General features: G+C 41.8%; 1 protein-coding gene across 1 annotated transcript in view; it reads right to left on the bottom strand.

Moving 5' to 3' along the window:
• Positions 1 to 9,561, bottom strand: part of LOC126203116 (calcium-binding protein P-like) — a 43,354-nt gene extending 33,793 nt beyond the window's left edge. The window contains exons 1-2 of the mRNA XM_049937359.1: positions 9,489 to 9,561; positions 3,529 to 3,628 (exon numbers count right to left, since the gene is read on the bottom strand). Of these exons, the coding sequence (XP_049793316.1) occupies positions 3,529 to 3,628; positions 9,489 to 9,500 (112 nt within the window). The 5' untranslated portion in view covers positions 9,501 to 9,561. The remainder of the gene's footprint in view (positions 1 to 3,528; positions 3,629 to 9,488) is intronic.
• Between the last annotated feature and the right edge of the window lie 8,192 nt (positions 9,562 to 17,753).

Here is a 17,753-nt window from a genome sequence, read left to right as displayed (position 1 = left end):
TCCGCCTACACCGAACCCAGGGTTATTGTTTATTGTGCTGTTCGGCCTGCGGTGCCCGCCCCCCTTCCTGCCCTCCTGAGGCGGAATAAGGGGAACCACCCCGCATCCGCCAAGGTAGGTGGAAAATCGTCTTAAAAGCCATCTACAGGCTGGTTGGCACAGTGGACCTCGACACTAATCAGCCAGGTGGATTCGCGCCGGGGACTGGCACGCCTTCCCACTCGGGAAGCAGCGCGTAAGACTGCGTGGCTAGCCTGGCAGGCTGGTGTGTACCATGTAACATTTCTTCGGCTGTCCTGCCAAGAATGGAGAAGTGCTCAGTTTGAAGAAAGAGTAAGGTAGAGATGCAATATTTCTCCTATGATTTGTAACATGTAAATCGAAAATTCAATTGAAAGACAAAAGTGTCACAAGCGGAATTAAAATTCAGTGTGAAATTGTGCGAATGATAAGATCCATTAATTAAATTGATTGTGTGAAAGTGTTAGAGAATAGATGATATGAGATTAGCGACAAACCTAGTACCAAAATTGGAGGCAAAGTGGCTGACGAAGAGGAGTTCTGCTCCAATCAAAGGGGATTAACGCATGACGGACGAAGCAAAGAGGTTACTGGAAACAGACTAGCGCAGTCGAGGAGAGCAATCTTCATCGAGTAGGTCTCCCACTACGGAACACTGGACTTTACCAGAGAAAGTAATTTCTGAGAACCGCGTATGCAATACAGCGTTGCACAGAAGTGAGTCATGGGCTGCCAGAAAACCAGAGGTAAAGATCGTATTACAGGAGAATGCTGAAAATTAGGTCGTTTTTTAGTATTAGAAATGGGAATGTTGATCGCAGAATTGGAATGGTAAGCAATATATGGAATCTACTAATTATATGAAGAAACAGGGTGATATGGTATGTGTTAAGACTCAGGGGAATGACTTCCATGATATGAAACGGAAGTTAAGAGCGCTAAAATAATACCGGGAGACTGCGACTGCAATGTATGCAACAAATAACTGAGAATGTTAGGTGCAAGTGCTGGTCTGACAAGGGAGATGCATGACTTCAAACGCGCAAATACGCTTTCAATGTAAATCGTTCATCCCAAAAACAGTGGTATTAGCCATTCACATTCAAGACACAGCTGTTTTATGCTATTGTCATTCCTGGTCAGCCCATAAAGATCGTACTCTGCTAGGTGAATGTTTTTCGAACAAGAATGTTACGCTCAAGGTAGTGCTACCGCATTCAACAACGTTCTGATGTGTACTTGTTTAAGCAATATCAGTTCCACATGAAAAGGATCGTTGATTATCTTAGACTAAAACGTGAAACACCACAAGTAAAGTTACGTGAACGTCAGTTCATCATCAGTCTGCAGTCTGTGTTATCCAGTCAACTTTTATGCAGTGACGAACAAGCCTACTTTACACTGACGTGGCAAAAGCCAGATTAAGACATTTACATATCAATATCACCGTTTGAAAATGTAATTCTGCGGCGTTTGATAATGGACTGCTTAAACGCAGACGTGATAATGAATGAGAGAAGAAAACAGAATTTAGTCAGACATGCATATTGTTCCGTTCCAGTTTGTTTTGACCACTTGAATGAAAACGCACCTACACCTTGAAGACTGAATAGCTGTGCACCTCTGGTCAGTCAGTAGAAAAATTTCACATAGAGCGTTATTTTAAGCAGAGGGAAGTATAACCATCAGTCACGACATTGCAATGCGTGTTTTTTTGGTTCTACCAACAATATATAGTTTCTTCACGTTACCCGAATTCCTATCTTAGACTTCGAGCAGGTGAACATTCAAATGCCTCTCATGGTAAAAGTCGCAGTTTTGTATGCGAATGTCTCAAACCAGTGGTTTTGAGATAAGCGATTAATATTTTAAACACGGCTTCCTGGTGTTATGAGCTTTCAAGATCTCCTACTTCTTTCTCAAAATATAGATCAGAGGAAGAGATTAGCGCAAGAAATGATATCAACGTGGACCGCCGCTAACCATCAGAATGGTGATGGTCCGAGGAATAAAAGAAAAAACTCATTACTGCAATTTATGGTTAATTGATATTTAGATGCTGCAACTGGTTCGTTGAGGTTTACACAACGTCTAACGCAATCGGTTAATAATGAAGTGGGATAAAATGAAAAGGCACATACACTCTAAGGGCGAAAAGAAAGTAGCACCACGAAGGAATTGTTCGACGGCAAAGAAATGTAATTTGTATGTACAGACAAACAAATGATTACGATTTCAGAAACATTGTATGATTTATTCAAAGGAAATGGCTTCACAGATTCATCAAGTTAGTTTTGTCGAGTTGGTACGTTATATCTTCAAAATCCCAACCTGTTTTTAGGGCCCTACCCATAATGCTCCAAATTTTCTCAATTGCGGATAGATCCGCAAGTCGTGCTGACAAAAGTAGAGTTTGGCAAGCACGGAAACAAGCAGTAGAAACTCTCGCTGTGTGTAGGCAGGAATTATCTCGTTGAAATATAAACACAGCATGGCTTAGAATGAAGGGCAATAAAACGGGACGAAGAATATCGTTGATGTGCCGCTGCGCTGTGAGGGCGCCGCGGATGACAACCCAAGGGATCCTGGCGCGAACTGAAATGACACCGCAGACCATCGCTGTTAGCTGTCAGGCCATATGGCGGGCGACATTTGGTTTTTACGCCACCGTTGTCCCGGGCCTCTCCAGACACGTCTTCCGTGGTCGTCGGGGGACACTTTGACGCGTGGATGACGCATCACTGAAGACAGTTCTACTCCAGTTAATGAGATTCCAAGGCGAAGACGTGTCTGGAGATACCCCAGACAGCCGTGGGATACCAGTCTGAGTGTCGCCCGGCATGCGTCTTGACTGCCAGGATAATGGTCTGGGATTCCATTTCTTTTCATTGCAGGACCACTTAGGTTGTCACCCGCGGCACCTTTACAACACAACGGTACGTCGATGATATTCTACACCCAGTTTTGTTGCCTTACATTTCAGCAAGACAATGTTCGCCCGCTCACGACGGCAGTTTCTACTGTTCATCTTAATGCTTGGCAAACGATGCCTTGGACAGCAAGATCTCCGGATCTCTTCCCAACTCAGAACGTTTGGATCACCATGTTCAGGACCCTCCAACGATCTAACGCCCCAACTGGACAGAAGTTGGCATGATATTTCTCGGGAGGAAATCCAACAACTCTGTCAATCAAGGCCGAGCCGAAAAACTGCTTGCATAAGGGCGAGAAATGGACCAATGCGTTATTGACTTGTTCAATTTGTAAAGCTCTTTCTCTTGAATGAATCACCCAACTTTTCTGAAATTGTAATCGTTTGTTTGTCTGTACATGTACATCACATCTATCAGTTTCCGACCCATTCGGATAATTCCTTCGAGCTGCTTTTTTTTTCTTTTTTATTACCGTGTACAAAAGGGCAGGAGAAACGCATATGATGTGTATCTCGAATGAACATATTGTACAATTTATTACGTCTAACGTGAGATGGTTTTAGGAGTTCCGTACCTGTGATCAGGGGGTCGACAGCCTTCTTGGACCTCTGGACGCTGGTGTCTTCGGCAGGAGCGGCCAGGGCGGCGCCAGTCACGGCACACAGCACTAACGCCTGAAACACACAGTGCAACATTGCCACGGGTTCTGCAGGATAAAACTATAGCAACTTATTAAGACTGAGGCAGGGGACTCAGTTACAATAAATCGGCATCCGGCAAAATCCGACGCCAACGCGGTCAGCGGCGTCCAGTATGAGAAACATGCGATCACTGGCAGTCACAAACCGCAAAAAAACTCTTCTAACAAACAGGTGTTTCTGTGATGACAGGGCAAAATTATTTGTTATAGAGAAGTTAAAGAGAAGCAAAATATGATCAAAAATTTCAGCCAGCAAGCGATCCAATCCAATCTTTCAAACTGTTTCCGACAGTAAGAGGATTGTAGCACCAATCTTGAAGTATGCAGGAACAGAATAAAACACCCTACTGACTCGTAGGAAACACAGAGGACAGGACTGGAATAACGCCTGTGGACGTACTGATGCATTCTTTAATGGGGACACTGTGAATGTGCTGAACTCTTAGGCGTGCTTTCGTGGCGCCTATTTTCTTAAGTTTAAGAGTTTTTACGTAGCTTTAATATTTTCTTAGTTACGTATAAGTAACAACAGTTAATGTTCGACCAGAGTGGCTAACATTATATAAGAGCAAGGAGAAACAAAATCGTCGAGACTAGTACAAACTATATCATAAAGTGACGAAATTTTTTTTACAGTTATTGTATAAGGGAAGAAACAATTAGACTATGGCGTTCTCATTCACATTCGCATGGCATTCGATTGCAGATTTGATTATGATTCTGATTACTGCTCATAGGTGAGTTAATGTACCAGTAAGTGTATGTTGAAAATACAATAAGAAATCAAAATGTTATTCAAAGCTGTGTGCTTTATTTATGGAATCCCAGTCACAATTTTAAAAATATTGTGAGAAAAGTGGCAAATGTTAAAGACGAGACTTTTGTGGGAGACTTTTAGTCGGCTTCGTCGACATTTAATCATGCTGTATATCTGAAAAATCCGTCTACCATTTTCGAGGTTACTTTAAAAAAGTTTGATAATTTTCCTGAGAGGCGTCACGGCAAAGTATTTTCAGCGACGTTACTCAATTCTGACAAGCTGAAATCACAGATAACTTTGGTTTGGAGTCGACCTATTTTATGAAAGAGATTTATTAACATTAATTATGACATATGTTTCATGTCATTAGCATTTCATAACAATGTATGACTCAAAGGTACAGCGGGATCGCATTACAGCTTCGTGTATGATTACACTGATATAGCTAAATAAAAGTAATCATAATCTGCCACCAGGAACAGTATTCAAGCGTGAGCAGGAAAATCTAAAAAATAACTTTTTGTTTATATTTTATATTTAGTTATTGTTTCTTTCATCCAAATTTCAAATTTATGTGACAGACATTATGTATCACTTGGCATCCATAGTTGGAAATACGTCACTATATTGGGACTACAGAACCTCTGAAAATAATCCGAATCATTGCACAGCTGTCGCTGCCTAATGGGCTGGTCGCAAGCAACGGATCACTCAAGCCAGTGAATTTGCGGTTGCTCAAATTTATCTGCCGACATGGCACCGGAATCATTCTGATGCAGTATTTACACTACATGCTGAAATGATGGGTCGGACTCTTTCGGAAACTGTTCTCTAAGTCTGGCATCAGTTACATTGTAGATGATCACATCACACAGCATAGCACATGAATAAAAAGCACCATAATCACTTCTGAATTTGCATTTCCTCGTTATACCCAGCTAGTCTGTTACCCACTCGCAATAAGTTTGATCTGACCTTCTCTTGCAGTGAAAGAATTGGTACCTAGCTGCCACAATTTCTCAATGAGGCGAAGCACAGCACTTCCTACCGTTGACAAAGAGTAACGTAGCTTCACAGTGCTTGGTAGGTTGTGAGCAATTACGTTGGGCTTCAAACTGTTGCAACCACTAGAGCCATTCATCTTGTTGTTCGTTAAACTGGCGAAAAGGTGGTATGGCACTCGGAGCTACAGTAGCTGCCTGCTGCACTATATTGGTGGCTTGAGCTGTGAGTAGCTGCTATACCACGTTTAGCAGTGTGGCAATTTGCCGAGTATAAAATTGAAACATCTGTGTTAGCTGCGTTTGCATCTAACACTTGCAGCTGACGTGCTTGAGCAAGGGGTGGGTTGTTCATTTTGGACCATGCAAATGCACTAAACAGACAATGCAAGCAAGAAAATTAAGCACAGAAGAAAAGCGCAGCCCACGGCCCCCCCTCCCCCCCCCAAAAAAGACTACATTCATCCAGTATTTGAGGATGAGAGCGCTTAGCGGTTTCCAACAAAGTTTACACAATTTGAAAGCTTTTCGAAACTTGTTCTTGTTGATGCCCTTCACAAAATAACGGAAGGAAAAAAGTTTATCGCCTGCTATATTTTCGGTGTTCATGCAGTACAGCTTTAGCATCAGGCATGACGTCTTAATTTATTTCCGCAACAGATCTTACATGAATGTATAAAGGAATTTTAAGTTCCTTGGTTAACCAAGTCTGTTCATTAGCCTGCAGGTTCAGTACTTCGAAACGAACAAAACCGAAGTAACTACGATTTTCCACCTTCAGCCATGAAGGATTCACACGTTTAATATAAAATATTTCACCCGATAACTTATAGTCAGGCATTTGGGGCTGTTTCATACATGCGAGTTCGATTCGTTATAGGATAGCAGCTTTTTTTGGGGTGGAGGACGGGTGGGTGTTTGTGGAAGGAGTGTTGCTGATATGAAGCTCCTGAAAGTAAACCCCCTGGAGTATTGCATCGTGTGCAAATGAAATGTGGATCACCAGAAATCCGGAGAAGAGAACGCTGGAAGGATATGAAATATGGTGCTACTGATAAAAATTAAAAATTAAGTGAATAGACAAAATGACATATATAGAAGTTCTATAGAAACATAGAAAAGATGTTTTTTGAAGCCTCTTACGATATGACGGGTAGTTAGTTTGATTTCCGCCACGACACCCAGGCACAGCAAACTTGGTTGTGGAAAGACCAGTAATGGGAAAAAAAAGGTTAGGGAAGTCCAGGACTAGGATATGCGAAGAACGTTGAGGATTTTGAGTTCAGCAGTTATGCACAAAAATCCAAATGCTGTCAATTAACCTAAATACCTAGGGATTACAATTACAAAAACCTTAAATTAAAACAATCACTTAAATAATGTTGTGAAAAAGGCAAACCAAAAACTGTATTTTATTGTAAGAATACGTGGAAATTGCAACAGATCTACTAAACAGACTGCCTACATTAAACTTGTTCGTGTCATCTTCTTGAGTATTGCTGCTCGATATGGGATCCTTACGTGATATGATTGGCAGAGGACATGTAAACAGTTCAAAGAAGGGCAGGTCGTATTACCGCGAAATAGGTAAGAGCGTGTCACAAATGAGCACAAAGAGTTCCTATGGGACACGCGCAATTACATAAGACCATTTTGTACAATGAGAAAAACCGCAAAACCGTTGCTTAATGCGCAATCTTTTATTGTGTAGGCGACCGGGTTCAGATCATTTAAAGTTCCATCACCTGTTGTAAAAAGTAAAATCACATAACTTTCTGATGGCACCCTAACACCAATGTCGTTCTACAACCTAACGTTCCGTGTCAAATGGATAGAAGCGACATAAATTCCACAAAAACCGATCACCCGTGCTACGCTATCTGGAACACAACCTTTGGTTCCAGAACAACACTGGGGTGAGAATGTCCTTAGATGGTTAAGAGATATTATTTCTTATACCAGGTGCTGGAACGTTGTTCGCAAACCGGCCGTGTACACAATAAAAGTTGTGGATTAAGCAACTGTTGTGTGATTTGTTCATTTTACATAATGTCACGGATACGATGCTCAAATTGGGGTGGCTGTTATTAAATCAAAGGCGCATTTCGACGCGGCGTAATCTTTTCTTTAGATTTCAATCTCCATATTTTTTCCTTACATTGAGAAAATATTTTATTGATTTCCACCTGCATAAGGATTAATGATCTTCGTAATAAAATAACAGAAATCAGAGCTCCCAAGGAAATATTTAAGTGTTCGTTTCCCCCTCACGTGGTTCGAGAGTAAAACGATACAGAAGTAGTCTGAAGGTGGTTGGATGGATCCCCAGCCCGCCACGTAAGTGTGAATTGTAGAGAAGTCGTGTAAACCTAGAGATATATTTAGGGACGAACAGAATTGCACCAGGCAGGGAAAACCAGTCATCATCAACACAACAGCAACAAACTGACATGACAGGTGTATCGTGAAATACACACAGATTGCTCCCGTCGATGTTCATGAGTGGAGATTAGAGTGAGAAGGAAGATAGCTTATTTTAATGTCCAGCTGACGCAGCGGCTATTGGAAATGGAAAGGATGGATAAAGATTAGTCATCAACATCTCGTTGACGACTTCCTTATTCGATGCGAAACGCTAGCTTGGTTCAAATGGTTCAGATGGCTCTGCGCACTATGGGACAACATCTGAGGTCATCAGTCCCCTAGAACTTAGAACTACTTAAACCTAACTAACCTAAGGACATCCATGCCTGAGGCAGGCTTCGAACCTGCGACCGTAGCAGCAGCGCGTTTCCGGACTGAAGCGCCTAGAACCCGCTAGCTTGGTTGGGAAAGGAAATCGGATATATACTATTCGGAGAACTCATTCCAAAACACGCCTTGGTGGCCGAGAGTGATTTCAGTCGCCGTCCTTCCTAATGTATGTCAAGTGTCGCAGCACTGCACAACTTCACTCATCATTAGAGGCAGAGCACAATATCGGAATACAGAAAGATATGGTAGGAAACCAATGGGAGCATTGCCTAGGGAAACACCATGGATATGGCCTCCACTGACTCAGTGAAGCGGCGAATCTGTAAGTAAATCATGAGGCCTGTCCTCACGTCCTCTAGAAAGTTACACCTACATCTGCGTGTATACTCCGCAAGCCACTCATGTGTTGCTGGAGGCTAGTATGGTGGGAATAGTTAGGAAGTTGTTTCAGCAGCTAAGTCCTCTGCTGTGAAGTCCGCCACTGGAACTCCAGTGCAGCACCTGATGCTTTCGCGTTTTCTAAATAAAGCTCTAACAAAAGGCGTCCTCTTCTTTCAGTCATCTCCGTTTCCTCTCTCAATCCTACCTGGTACAGATCAGACAGACGAGCAAGGGGTTTGTAAGCTACCTCGTTTGTGCGTGAATTACTTTTCCCGAGGGTTCTTCCAATGGAACACTCAGGCACTGCCTTTACCTGTGGTTAGTTTTACGTCGTCGTTACAATTTAAACAGCTCTGTACGCACTCTCGTAGGCGTTTTATGTCTGTGACTGCTCCCAGTGATTCTTCTGCGATCATCTAACCATATAATAATGGCGCCCACTTATGTGTAATACATTACATTTATCTATACTGAGCTTCAGCTATAACTACGTACATGAACATCTATTGTCTGCGGATCGTTCTGCATTCGGTACAATTTTTTTTCGCGTTGCGCGTGTTCATGTATTAGATTGATGCGTCAGTTCGTAGCATATATGTAACAGTAACGTACCTGTAATACGTCCACGGCGTGCGCCCAAAGCTACTTCACGTTGGATGGTTTCTCTCTAGTACCTCTCACTACTTGTTAGTGAGACCTCTATCCATTCACAAAACTGGTGTGATACGCGGTTAGCGAATTAGAGTGTAGCGACCGTACGCAGCCAATCTCTCCACACTGATTGACGAGCACAAACCAGGGAACACATAAATGTTTCAACGCATTATGACGAGAGGACTCCGTCACGTGATTTACAGACTTTCGCAAAGTACAGCGGCATCAATATGGCATATTCGTTTTGAATGGAAATGTGTGAGCAACGCAAGTAAAATACTCACCAGCTTCATCATTTTGCAGAAGAGAAGTGTAGACTTCAGCGATGAGAGCGAGGGATAGTGCGGTCGGAAGACTGCGTGTGAGGATGGCCGGTGGGCCGCGCCTTTTATACGCGGGAGCAGGCGAGTACGTGCGGCCACGCTGCCCCCACCAACACCCACATCCCCACACCGAGTTAACACCGGCCATTAATTACCGGCACCTTGGTCAGTCTTGATAACCTGCGCGATGGAGGGAGCGAAAGACGCGAGCATGCCGATTTCTCAGTTTCGTGGCGGCTGTTGTAGCATTCGCACGGGCTTCCATTCTCTCTCTTCGTGGCCCACATTTTCTTTGTCGTTATACCATTTCGTAATTACATGTGAATTAAACGTGCAGGACTTAAAATAGTGTTTCAGCGTTCAAAACTGGTTAAAATGTAACTTATCAACGTAAGCATGCCAAGCATATTGCCTTAGAAAAAGGCACTGCGGTCTTGTAATTTTTTTTGATAATATGCTTTTGCTTCAACTCATATTAGAAGTATTATTACCGATTCCGGCTTATTACCTGGTCCTCATTAGATGTTCTGCGTAAACATAAACGAAAGTTGATAGCAGAACACTAGGAAACTAAATGACAAACTTCTGTACACAACCATAATTTTATGTGCAGTGTACATTTGCGAGCAGAGCTGTTACTATCGCACAGTGTCATCCATCCTGATTTTTTCATCTAACTTGCTAGGCGTTAAATGATTTCATTACTAGTTTCCAGATATTATCTGACAGTAAATTTTACACTGTGAATATTCTTTATCATATTTTCGTGTTTTGAGATTTGAGAACTTATCATTACGTAGCCAACTGTAGCGTTCAGTTCCAACTGCTGGAGCGCAGATTCGTTTACCATGTGAGCGGCTTGTCTCTCTGGACCTCTTCGGTTGAAGAGTTACTGTGTAACGTACTCATGTGAGTATGATTGTGTATAGAAGCTAATTTGCTTTCCTAGTGTTTTAAAACTGGCCTTTTACTTCGTTTCAACAGACCATGTTCTGTTGAAGACTCGTTAATAAGTCGAAAGTAGTAATGACACTATTTGTGTAACTTTTGGCTAAAGTACGTAATAAAATAAACGCAATTGAAAATCTGAAATACTGTTAAAAATTGTGTCAACAATTTTAAAACGTTTCAACATTTAAATACCCAAGTCCACAAAGTGTACCGGAAATTTAATGTTTCCTGAAGAATTTAATTCTGTTTTCCGCACTATTTTTCAGTGTTTCTGATGTAATGAAGAAGCACTGGTATTTCTAAATACTACCTATGAACAATATCAGAAGGTGTACGGAAACAGACTTACATAAAAATTGGTCTTAACGAGGCAAACGTGACAGGGTTTCTCGAAATTCAGTTAGGGGAATAGCGCCTAGTTTCGGAAAAATGGTATAAAGCTTTAGATGTTGTTTTTAAATAAGAAATAAGCGCACAAAACCATTATTTGATCCTATGTTTTGGTGTAAATTGTCTAAAAAAGCCGGCCGAAGTGGCCGTGCGGTTAGAGGCGCTGCAGTCTGGAACCGCAAGACCGCTACGGTCGCAGGTTCGAATCCTGCCTCGGGCATGGATGTTTGTGATGTCCTTAGGTTAGTTAGGTTTAACTAGTTCTAAGTTCTAGGGGACTAATAACCTCAGCAGTTGAGTCCCATAGTGCTCAGAGCCATTTGAACCATTTTTGTCTAAAAAAGATATCTGCCCAAAACATCACACAGCAAGAAAAGATTTTCTAACACATTTATAGATGTTAAGAAAACTGCCGGGTAGTATCGGCCACTCTACAAAATATAGAACCTTAAATGAAGAAAGCTGTTTTCGTGGTACACGAATTAATTACTCTGTTCTATTTTTTCAGGTTCTATCACAGTTGCGTTCAAAATTTCTTTTTTGTGGTGACTAGTTTCGGATTACATTGCCCATTCTCAAACCATAGTCTTCGTATTAAACGTTAGCATACATTTCCACCACTTTACAGACATACAGCAGCCATAACAGATATGTTTACATTTACAGAATAGTAATGTCTATTCAGGCTCCATTAACCCAAGAAACATAAGTAGCGAAAACTCCTGCCAAAAATACGTGGTATCATATGCAACAGCGACAGAAGCTGAATGGAAATAATAGTGTGATTGTTCAGTTTCTCCCGGTGTATTTGTTGCCCTCAGGAGCTCAGTTCGTCAGCGCACCTGACGATGGCGACATGTCTGATCGCCGAAATATTGTGCCCGTTGGACACTATGAACCGGCAGTATACCCGTGGACTGTTCGAGGAAATAATAGTATTTACTAATCGAAGTTGCTAGTGTTCGTTCCTATATTACGTTGGAACTTCACAAATCACTCTGTACATATATCAAAGGTACAGAATAATTACAACAACAGATGGTTAAAAACCTGTCAACTTGTGGCTGATTGAACCAACACATCAAATTAAACTTGTGGGAAAAGGTTTTCTATTAGACATTTCTGGGTGCTCCTTCATAAAGTTTTGATAGAAATCGTGGTCTGCCAGTTTCTTTTAACTGTTAAATTTTCCGACATATCGTAATCCAATTTTTTGAACTCAATCTTATCTAACGGCATTAACCTGGAATCTAAATCTCACATGTCTGCTACAAGCATTTCTTTGTAACTTTCTTCAAATTTTGGCTAGAAAAAACCCGCCTGAGATGTCGCAGATGTCTTCTGAATCCCTCCAATGATTTTAATCAGCTTTGCAATGTACTTCTAGGAACATTAAGACTATGAACAAGAGAGCCCGCCTGGCTAGCCGCGCGGCCTAACGCGCTGCTTCCCGAGTGGGAAGGGTGCCGGACCCCGACAAGAATCCGCCGAGGATTAATGTCGAGGTCCGGTGTGCCAGCCAGTCTGCGGTTGGTTTTTAAGGCGGTTTTCCATCTACCTCGGCGAATACGGGCTTGGTTCCCTTATTTCGCCTCAGTTACACAGTCTCTGCGATTTCCGCATAAACACCATTTCCATGTACATGTACATGTACATGTACACCATAATTATTCTACGACGCGAAAATTTGGGGTTACACTCGTATGGTATGAGACGTTCCCGGGTGGGGGGAGGGAGGGGTCCATTGGGAGCCGAACTGCACAATAACCCTGGGTTCGGTGTGGGGCGGCGGTGGGGTGGGTGGAGTGCTGTGGCCTGTTGTGGGGTTATGAACCACTGAGGGCTACGGAGGGACGAAGCCTCTTCGTCGTTTCTAGATACCCGATTTAATGGATACATACATCATCAAGAGCACTCTCTATCATTCCGTCTTCTAAAACATTTGAAATCACTTACTTCACGGTAATCTCAGACCCCTCCCTTCGACCCTCACCGCCATGCTTTTTCCTCAACCTTGATGTCGTGCCTTAAAAGCAAAACAAAGGAAAGGTCACTTACATGGCTCATACCACCCGACTTTGATATCGCCCATTTACCCTCCTGCCATTGCACACGGCGCAAACAGATTCAGGCTTGAGTGCGTGGAATTTCACTATTACAACTGCATCTGTATTAGACTACTTAAATATTATTACTAGTATAACATTGCTTCTCGCACTTAGAGGTACAAACCAATGCTGAAAATTACAGCGTTCCCCAGCTTTGACATAAATGAATAAAATATACTCGAGACGCAAACTAGACAGATACATCACACAAGGTCTATCAAATGGCAGAGTGACGTCTGCACTTTATTCAAAGTACTGTATGTTTCCGCTATTTTTCGGAAGAAAGTGCCCGCTGTTTCACTACTCTGAGCAGAACTTTTAATTGTTAGAAATCTTTGTGTCTAATGATCTTTGAAGTCTTGTACAGTATTCCATTATGCCATCATCAGTAGATTACATAAGATTAGATTCAGTTTTCGTTCCATATACCCAAAAATGAGGTGATTCTCGTGGTTGTGGGAGCAGAAAGCATATCATTAAAAAAACATAAAACATTTGAGTATAATATTCACTCCCCTAATCTGTCAGGAGATTGTCAAAATGTGTGAATATAGTATAGTAAACTGATGCTGCTAATATTTACAGAATCAATAGATCGTCAGAATGAAACATAGTTCTAATACACAAAACACCTGATCGTGACTGGTGTGACCAAGGGCTGTCAGAATTGAAATCTAACAGCTGAAGCTGGTCTAACAGTCCAGTAAGAACAGAATCCATAATGTGGGATCGAGCGTACACGAAATGTACCATTCAGGTCTGACTGCTCGTAGCCAGTCGTTACGCGCTACTTAACGGCAGGAACCTATTACGCTACCTGTGAAACAGACAGATTACTATGTTTTTAAGAACAATAGAATATTATAAGTAAATCAGAGAACCGGGTATCATAAGAAGAGGTGACAGATGATTAGGCATTCTCTTCTGGGTATTGGACTTACACCATAGCAACCTTGTGGTTACAATTGATATGCAGCTACTCACAGAGGTTCAGTGTGGGTTGTAACTATCGCATGGCAGCGAAACTTGGTAGATATTCTAATGTGTTACTGCGGAACCCATTTACGCTAGGAAAAAATAGTTCTAATTTTGGCCACCAGACGCAAATATGGCACTATAAATGCTAGGAAGATATATAGATATGTTTACAAATGTAATGGATTATGAATGGGGGATGGGTAGGAAAGATCAAACAAGTGAGAAAGGCATAACATTGATGTTATTATTAAGCCCCGATTACACAATTTGTTCAGTGTGAGCACCGGAGACGTCGACGAGATTAGAATATCTACCAAGTTTCGCCATACAATAATTACAGCCTCTTTGGATCTCTGTGAATAGCTGCACTTCATTACTTGATTACTAAAATCAATCTGCATTCGTTTTAAGAAATTCGGATATTACATGCGTTCGATGATAGGTGTTCAAAATGGCTCTGAGCACTATGGGACTCAACTGCTGAGGTCATTAGTCCCCTAGAACTTAGAACTAGTTAAACCTAACTAACCTAAGGACATCACAAACATCCATGCCCGAGGCAGGATTCGAACCTGCGACCGTAGCGGTCTTGCGGTTCCAGACTGCAGCGCGTTGAACCGCACGGCCACTTCGGCCGGCGATGATAGGTGTATTATTTAATAAATAATGTAGTACCAATGAAAGACAGAGGAAAAATACACTATAATTTTACGCGAAATCTCTCAGAACTTTTGAGGTTAATATTCAAAGCTTTTTGCTGACTCACATCAAACAGAAATGGTTGTAAATGGAAAATAACATTTCCGTTCGTGTACCTCTTTCTTAACTTCGAAGCTACTGTATTTCGAACTACTGAGACCTATTAAAATGATTTTCAAAAATGGAGATGTGTCAGTTACACCCAACCAAGGTCATTTATCTTTAAACCCTCCATTGCTCCACAGTCGACGTTTAGATGTTACCTGAAGGAAGAATAGCGTGTAACAGACAATTATGAGAATAGGATTAACACAAGGCATACATGACGCATCGTTTACCAATAAGCTAAACATTTGCTTGAAACAATATCTGTTAGCGCGTGCAGTACCGAGAGGGCGTTTTGTCCGGAGGGTGCAGCTATAAGGGGCAGCCAAATTAAAGCGAGATACACGGAAAAAAGGAAATAAACTGTTCATTTTTTCACACGTAATCACCGTAACTGTTAACACATTCAACCCACTGCGAGAGAAGACGGTGAATGTCTTCACGGAAAAATGTTTACTGTTGCCTGTGGAACCGTGATCCAGGCATGCACCTCTTTATTCGAATCAAATCGACGGCCACGAATATCTTTCTTCGAGGCTCGCCGACATTTTCCCAATGTTGTTTCGAGTTCGCTGCAGACGTCTCGCTGGAAAGGCCTTATACATCTTCCATACAGCCCCGAACTCTCCTCATTCCTTTTATTGGGAGTCCTGAAAAAGATATTCGTGGCCGTCGATTTGATTCGGACGAAGAGATGCAAGCCTGCGTACAGTCATGGTTCCTTAGGCAATCGCAAGCATTTTTCGTTTAACTGATCTTTATGTTTATAGACACACTGAATATTCCGAAAAGATGATATTTAGACAAACATCGGACATTCCAGAATATTCAGACATTACATACATAACATATTTCAGAACTTTCCGGGAACGATAGATGCTAAAAAACAAATAATTGCTAGTGGTCACATTTGAACTCGCGACCCCCCCCCCCCCCAATAGGTAAGCCAACAAAGGAGACCACTTGATCGCACTGCGTGCGCCGCAGCTCTCGGCAGTTTTTCAGATGGTTTTTTCGTCTTCACTTTCCCTTAAAGTTTATGATGCATTTCGTGAGCAGAAAACAAACTTTAAAAATATTAACTACTCTAAAGATTAAAAACGAGTCATCACGGTTTGTAGGTTTGCACATGACCACATCTTCCCTCTTACTCTCACTGAAATTTATCTTGTTTGAAATAACAACATATAAATTTCGCAACAGCTGTAATTGCTGCCACAATGTACAAAATTCTGCAAAGGTTTCAAATTCAACTGCTGTATTACGCCATTTAACAACCGGTCAAGAGAGATGGAGCTTCCCTCCTTTCTGTGAAACGTATCGAAAGAATCAGTTCTTCGATTTCTCAGAAGCAATTACACTGTAGGTCTCACACGTATTAATAGAAATTCCTAATTTTAGTGCATGCTAGCGATTCCATCAAGTCCGAACGGCTCCAGCGCCATACCTTTTGATCTTGATTTTTTTTCCTTTCAGAAACGGAAGCTTAGTGTCCTAAACCCTACCACAACAATTACTATCTAGAGATCGCCGGTTAGTACAGTAAATTTCGTCCGAAACGGTGAACAGCAAGGTTTGAGAACCCCTTGTAAGATACGTCTCCGTATTTCTCTATATTAACTCTGCACTCTAAACAATGACGTGCAGTAATTAATGCGATGCTGCTTTTTGAGGGGGTGCCATAAATTTATTACGTCAAATAATGGCACGAATCTTACTACAGAACGATTTCAGAACTCTCTCATAACCTTGGTCGCCAAATGAAGCACTGACTTTCCAGAGACTGTTTCGACGACGAGCTTGGAGTATTATTGACGTTACACTATTGGTTAGTATTATATTTACTTTACACGTTTACAGGAAACTCGTACAATTTGCAAATACATACAATAATATCAGACGTAAATTTGTGACTTCTCATTACATATATTTTGGATTTTACCGTGTACTGATGTTGTGTTAAATAGATAAAGCCCTCAGTTCCGGTAGTGAGTAAGGTACGACGCTATAAGCAGATGTTACACGAAATCTCACTAACGATCAAAAACCTGGAAATTTTTTTTAGAAATGGAATGCTCCCGGAGGCGAAGTGGGCGGGGGTCAATAAACGATGCCCTGGCCACAATGTCTCCGTCACCAGAGAGGAGGAAATGGAAGGGTTAACTGGCCACAGAAGAATACTCATTTATTTTTTGACAAAACATAAAATGTCTTTCCCATGACGTGCCTCTGTCTACATAAAAAAGGGTTACGTACTGCGTGACAAAATGAAAAAGAAAGAAACGAAACGCAAGGGAGCACTTCTGGAACCTGAACATACGGCCTCGTTATCCACGGACACCTCCGTCCATCTCCATGGCATGTCTTTTCGTATTGTCGTGTAGGTATCGCTATCTGTAAAATTTCTGCGTGTGGATGTGTCAAATTCATTTCCCATGAATGATCCAGCTGCGGGCCGGATCGTGGATGATGCTCCGCAAGACGTTCGAAAAGTATCGGCTGTACTTAGGATTGTTCACAACAGCACAATGACGATCGTTTAAATAGTTCCAGAAATCCATCACCTGACATCACCTTTCTAAACAAATAATGAATCGCGTGGTCTCTGAGCTGAGTGAGGACATTGCCTTGCGTCCCCGGGTATCCGTTTGACCACCAGGGTCGACACATACAGAAACATTTCATCCTCAGATTTTGCTGTGTCACTTTGTGAATAACAAAATATGTGACATTGAAGCTTAAATTACCTACACCGCTCAGGAACCGTAACTCTTAATGTCTGAAATTAAAATTTCAACTTGATACATCTCTCCGTTCCCGAGAAAAGCGGTCTTAACAGTCGAACAAACAGGCGGACAACAAAGTGATATTATCGACGACTTAGGTGCGGAATCCTGTAAAGAGGTTCGTTCCATAATTATCTGACGAACACGGTTCCTCTTTAAAGTCCAGATAAAAAAGCGTTATATTCATTAATGATTGTGCATTATATATT

The sequence above is a fragment of the Schistocerca nitens genome, chromosome 9 (assembly GCF_023898315.1).
Source record: "Schistocerca nitens isolate TAMUIC-IGC-003100 chromosome 9, iqSchNite1.1, whole genome shotgun sequence".
NCBI lineage: Eukaryota > Metazoa > Arthropoda > Insecta > Orthoptera > Acrididae > Schistocerca > Schistocerca nitens.
This window is presented reverse-complemented; position numbering and strand designations above follow the sequence as displayed.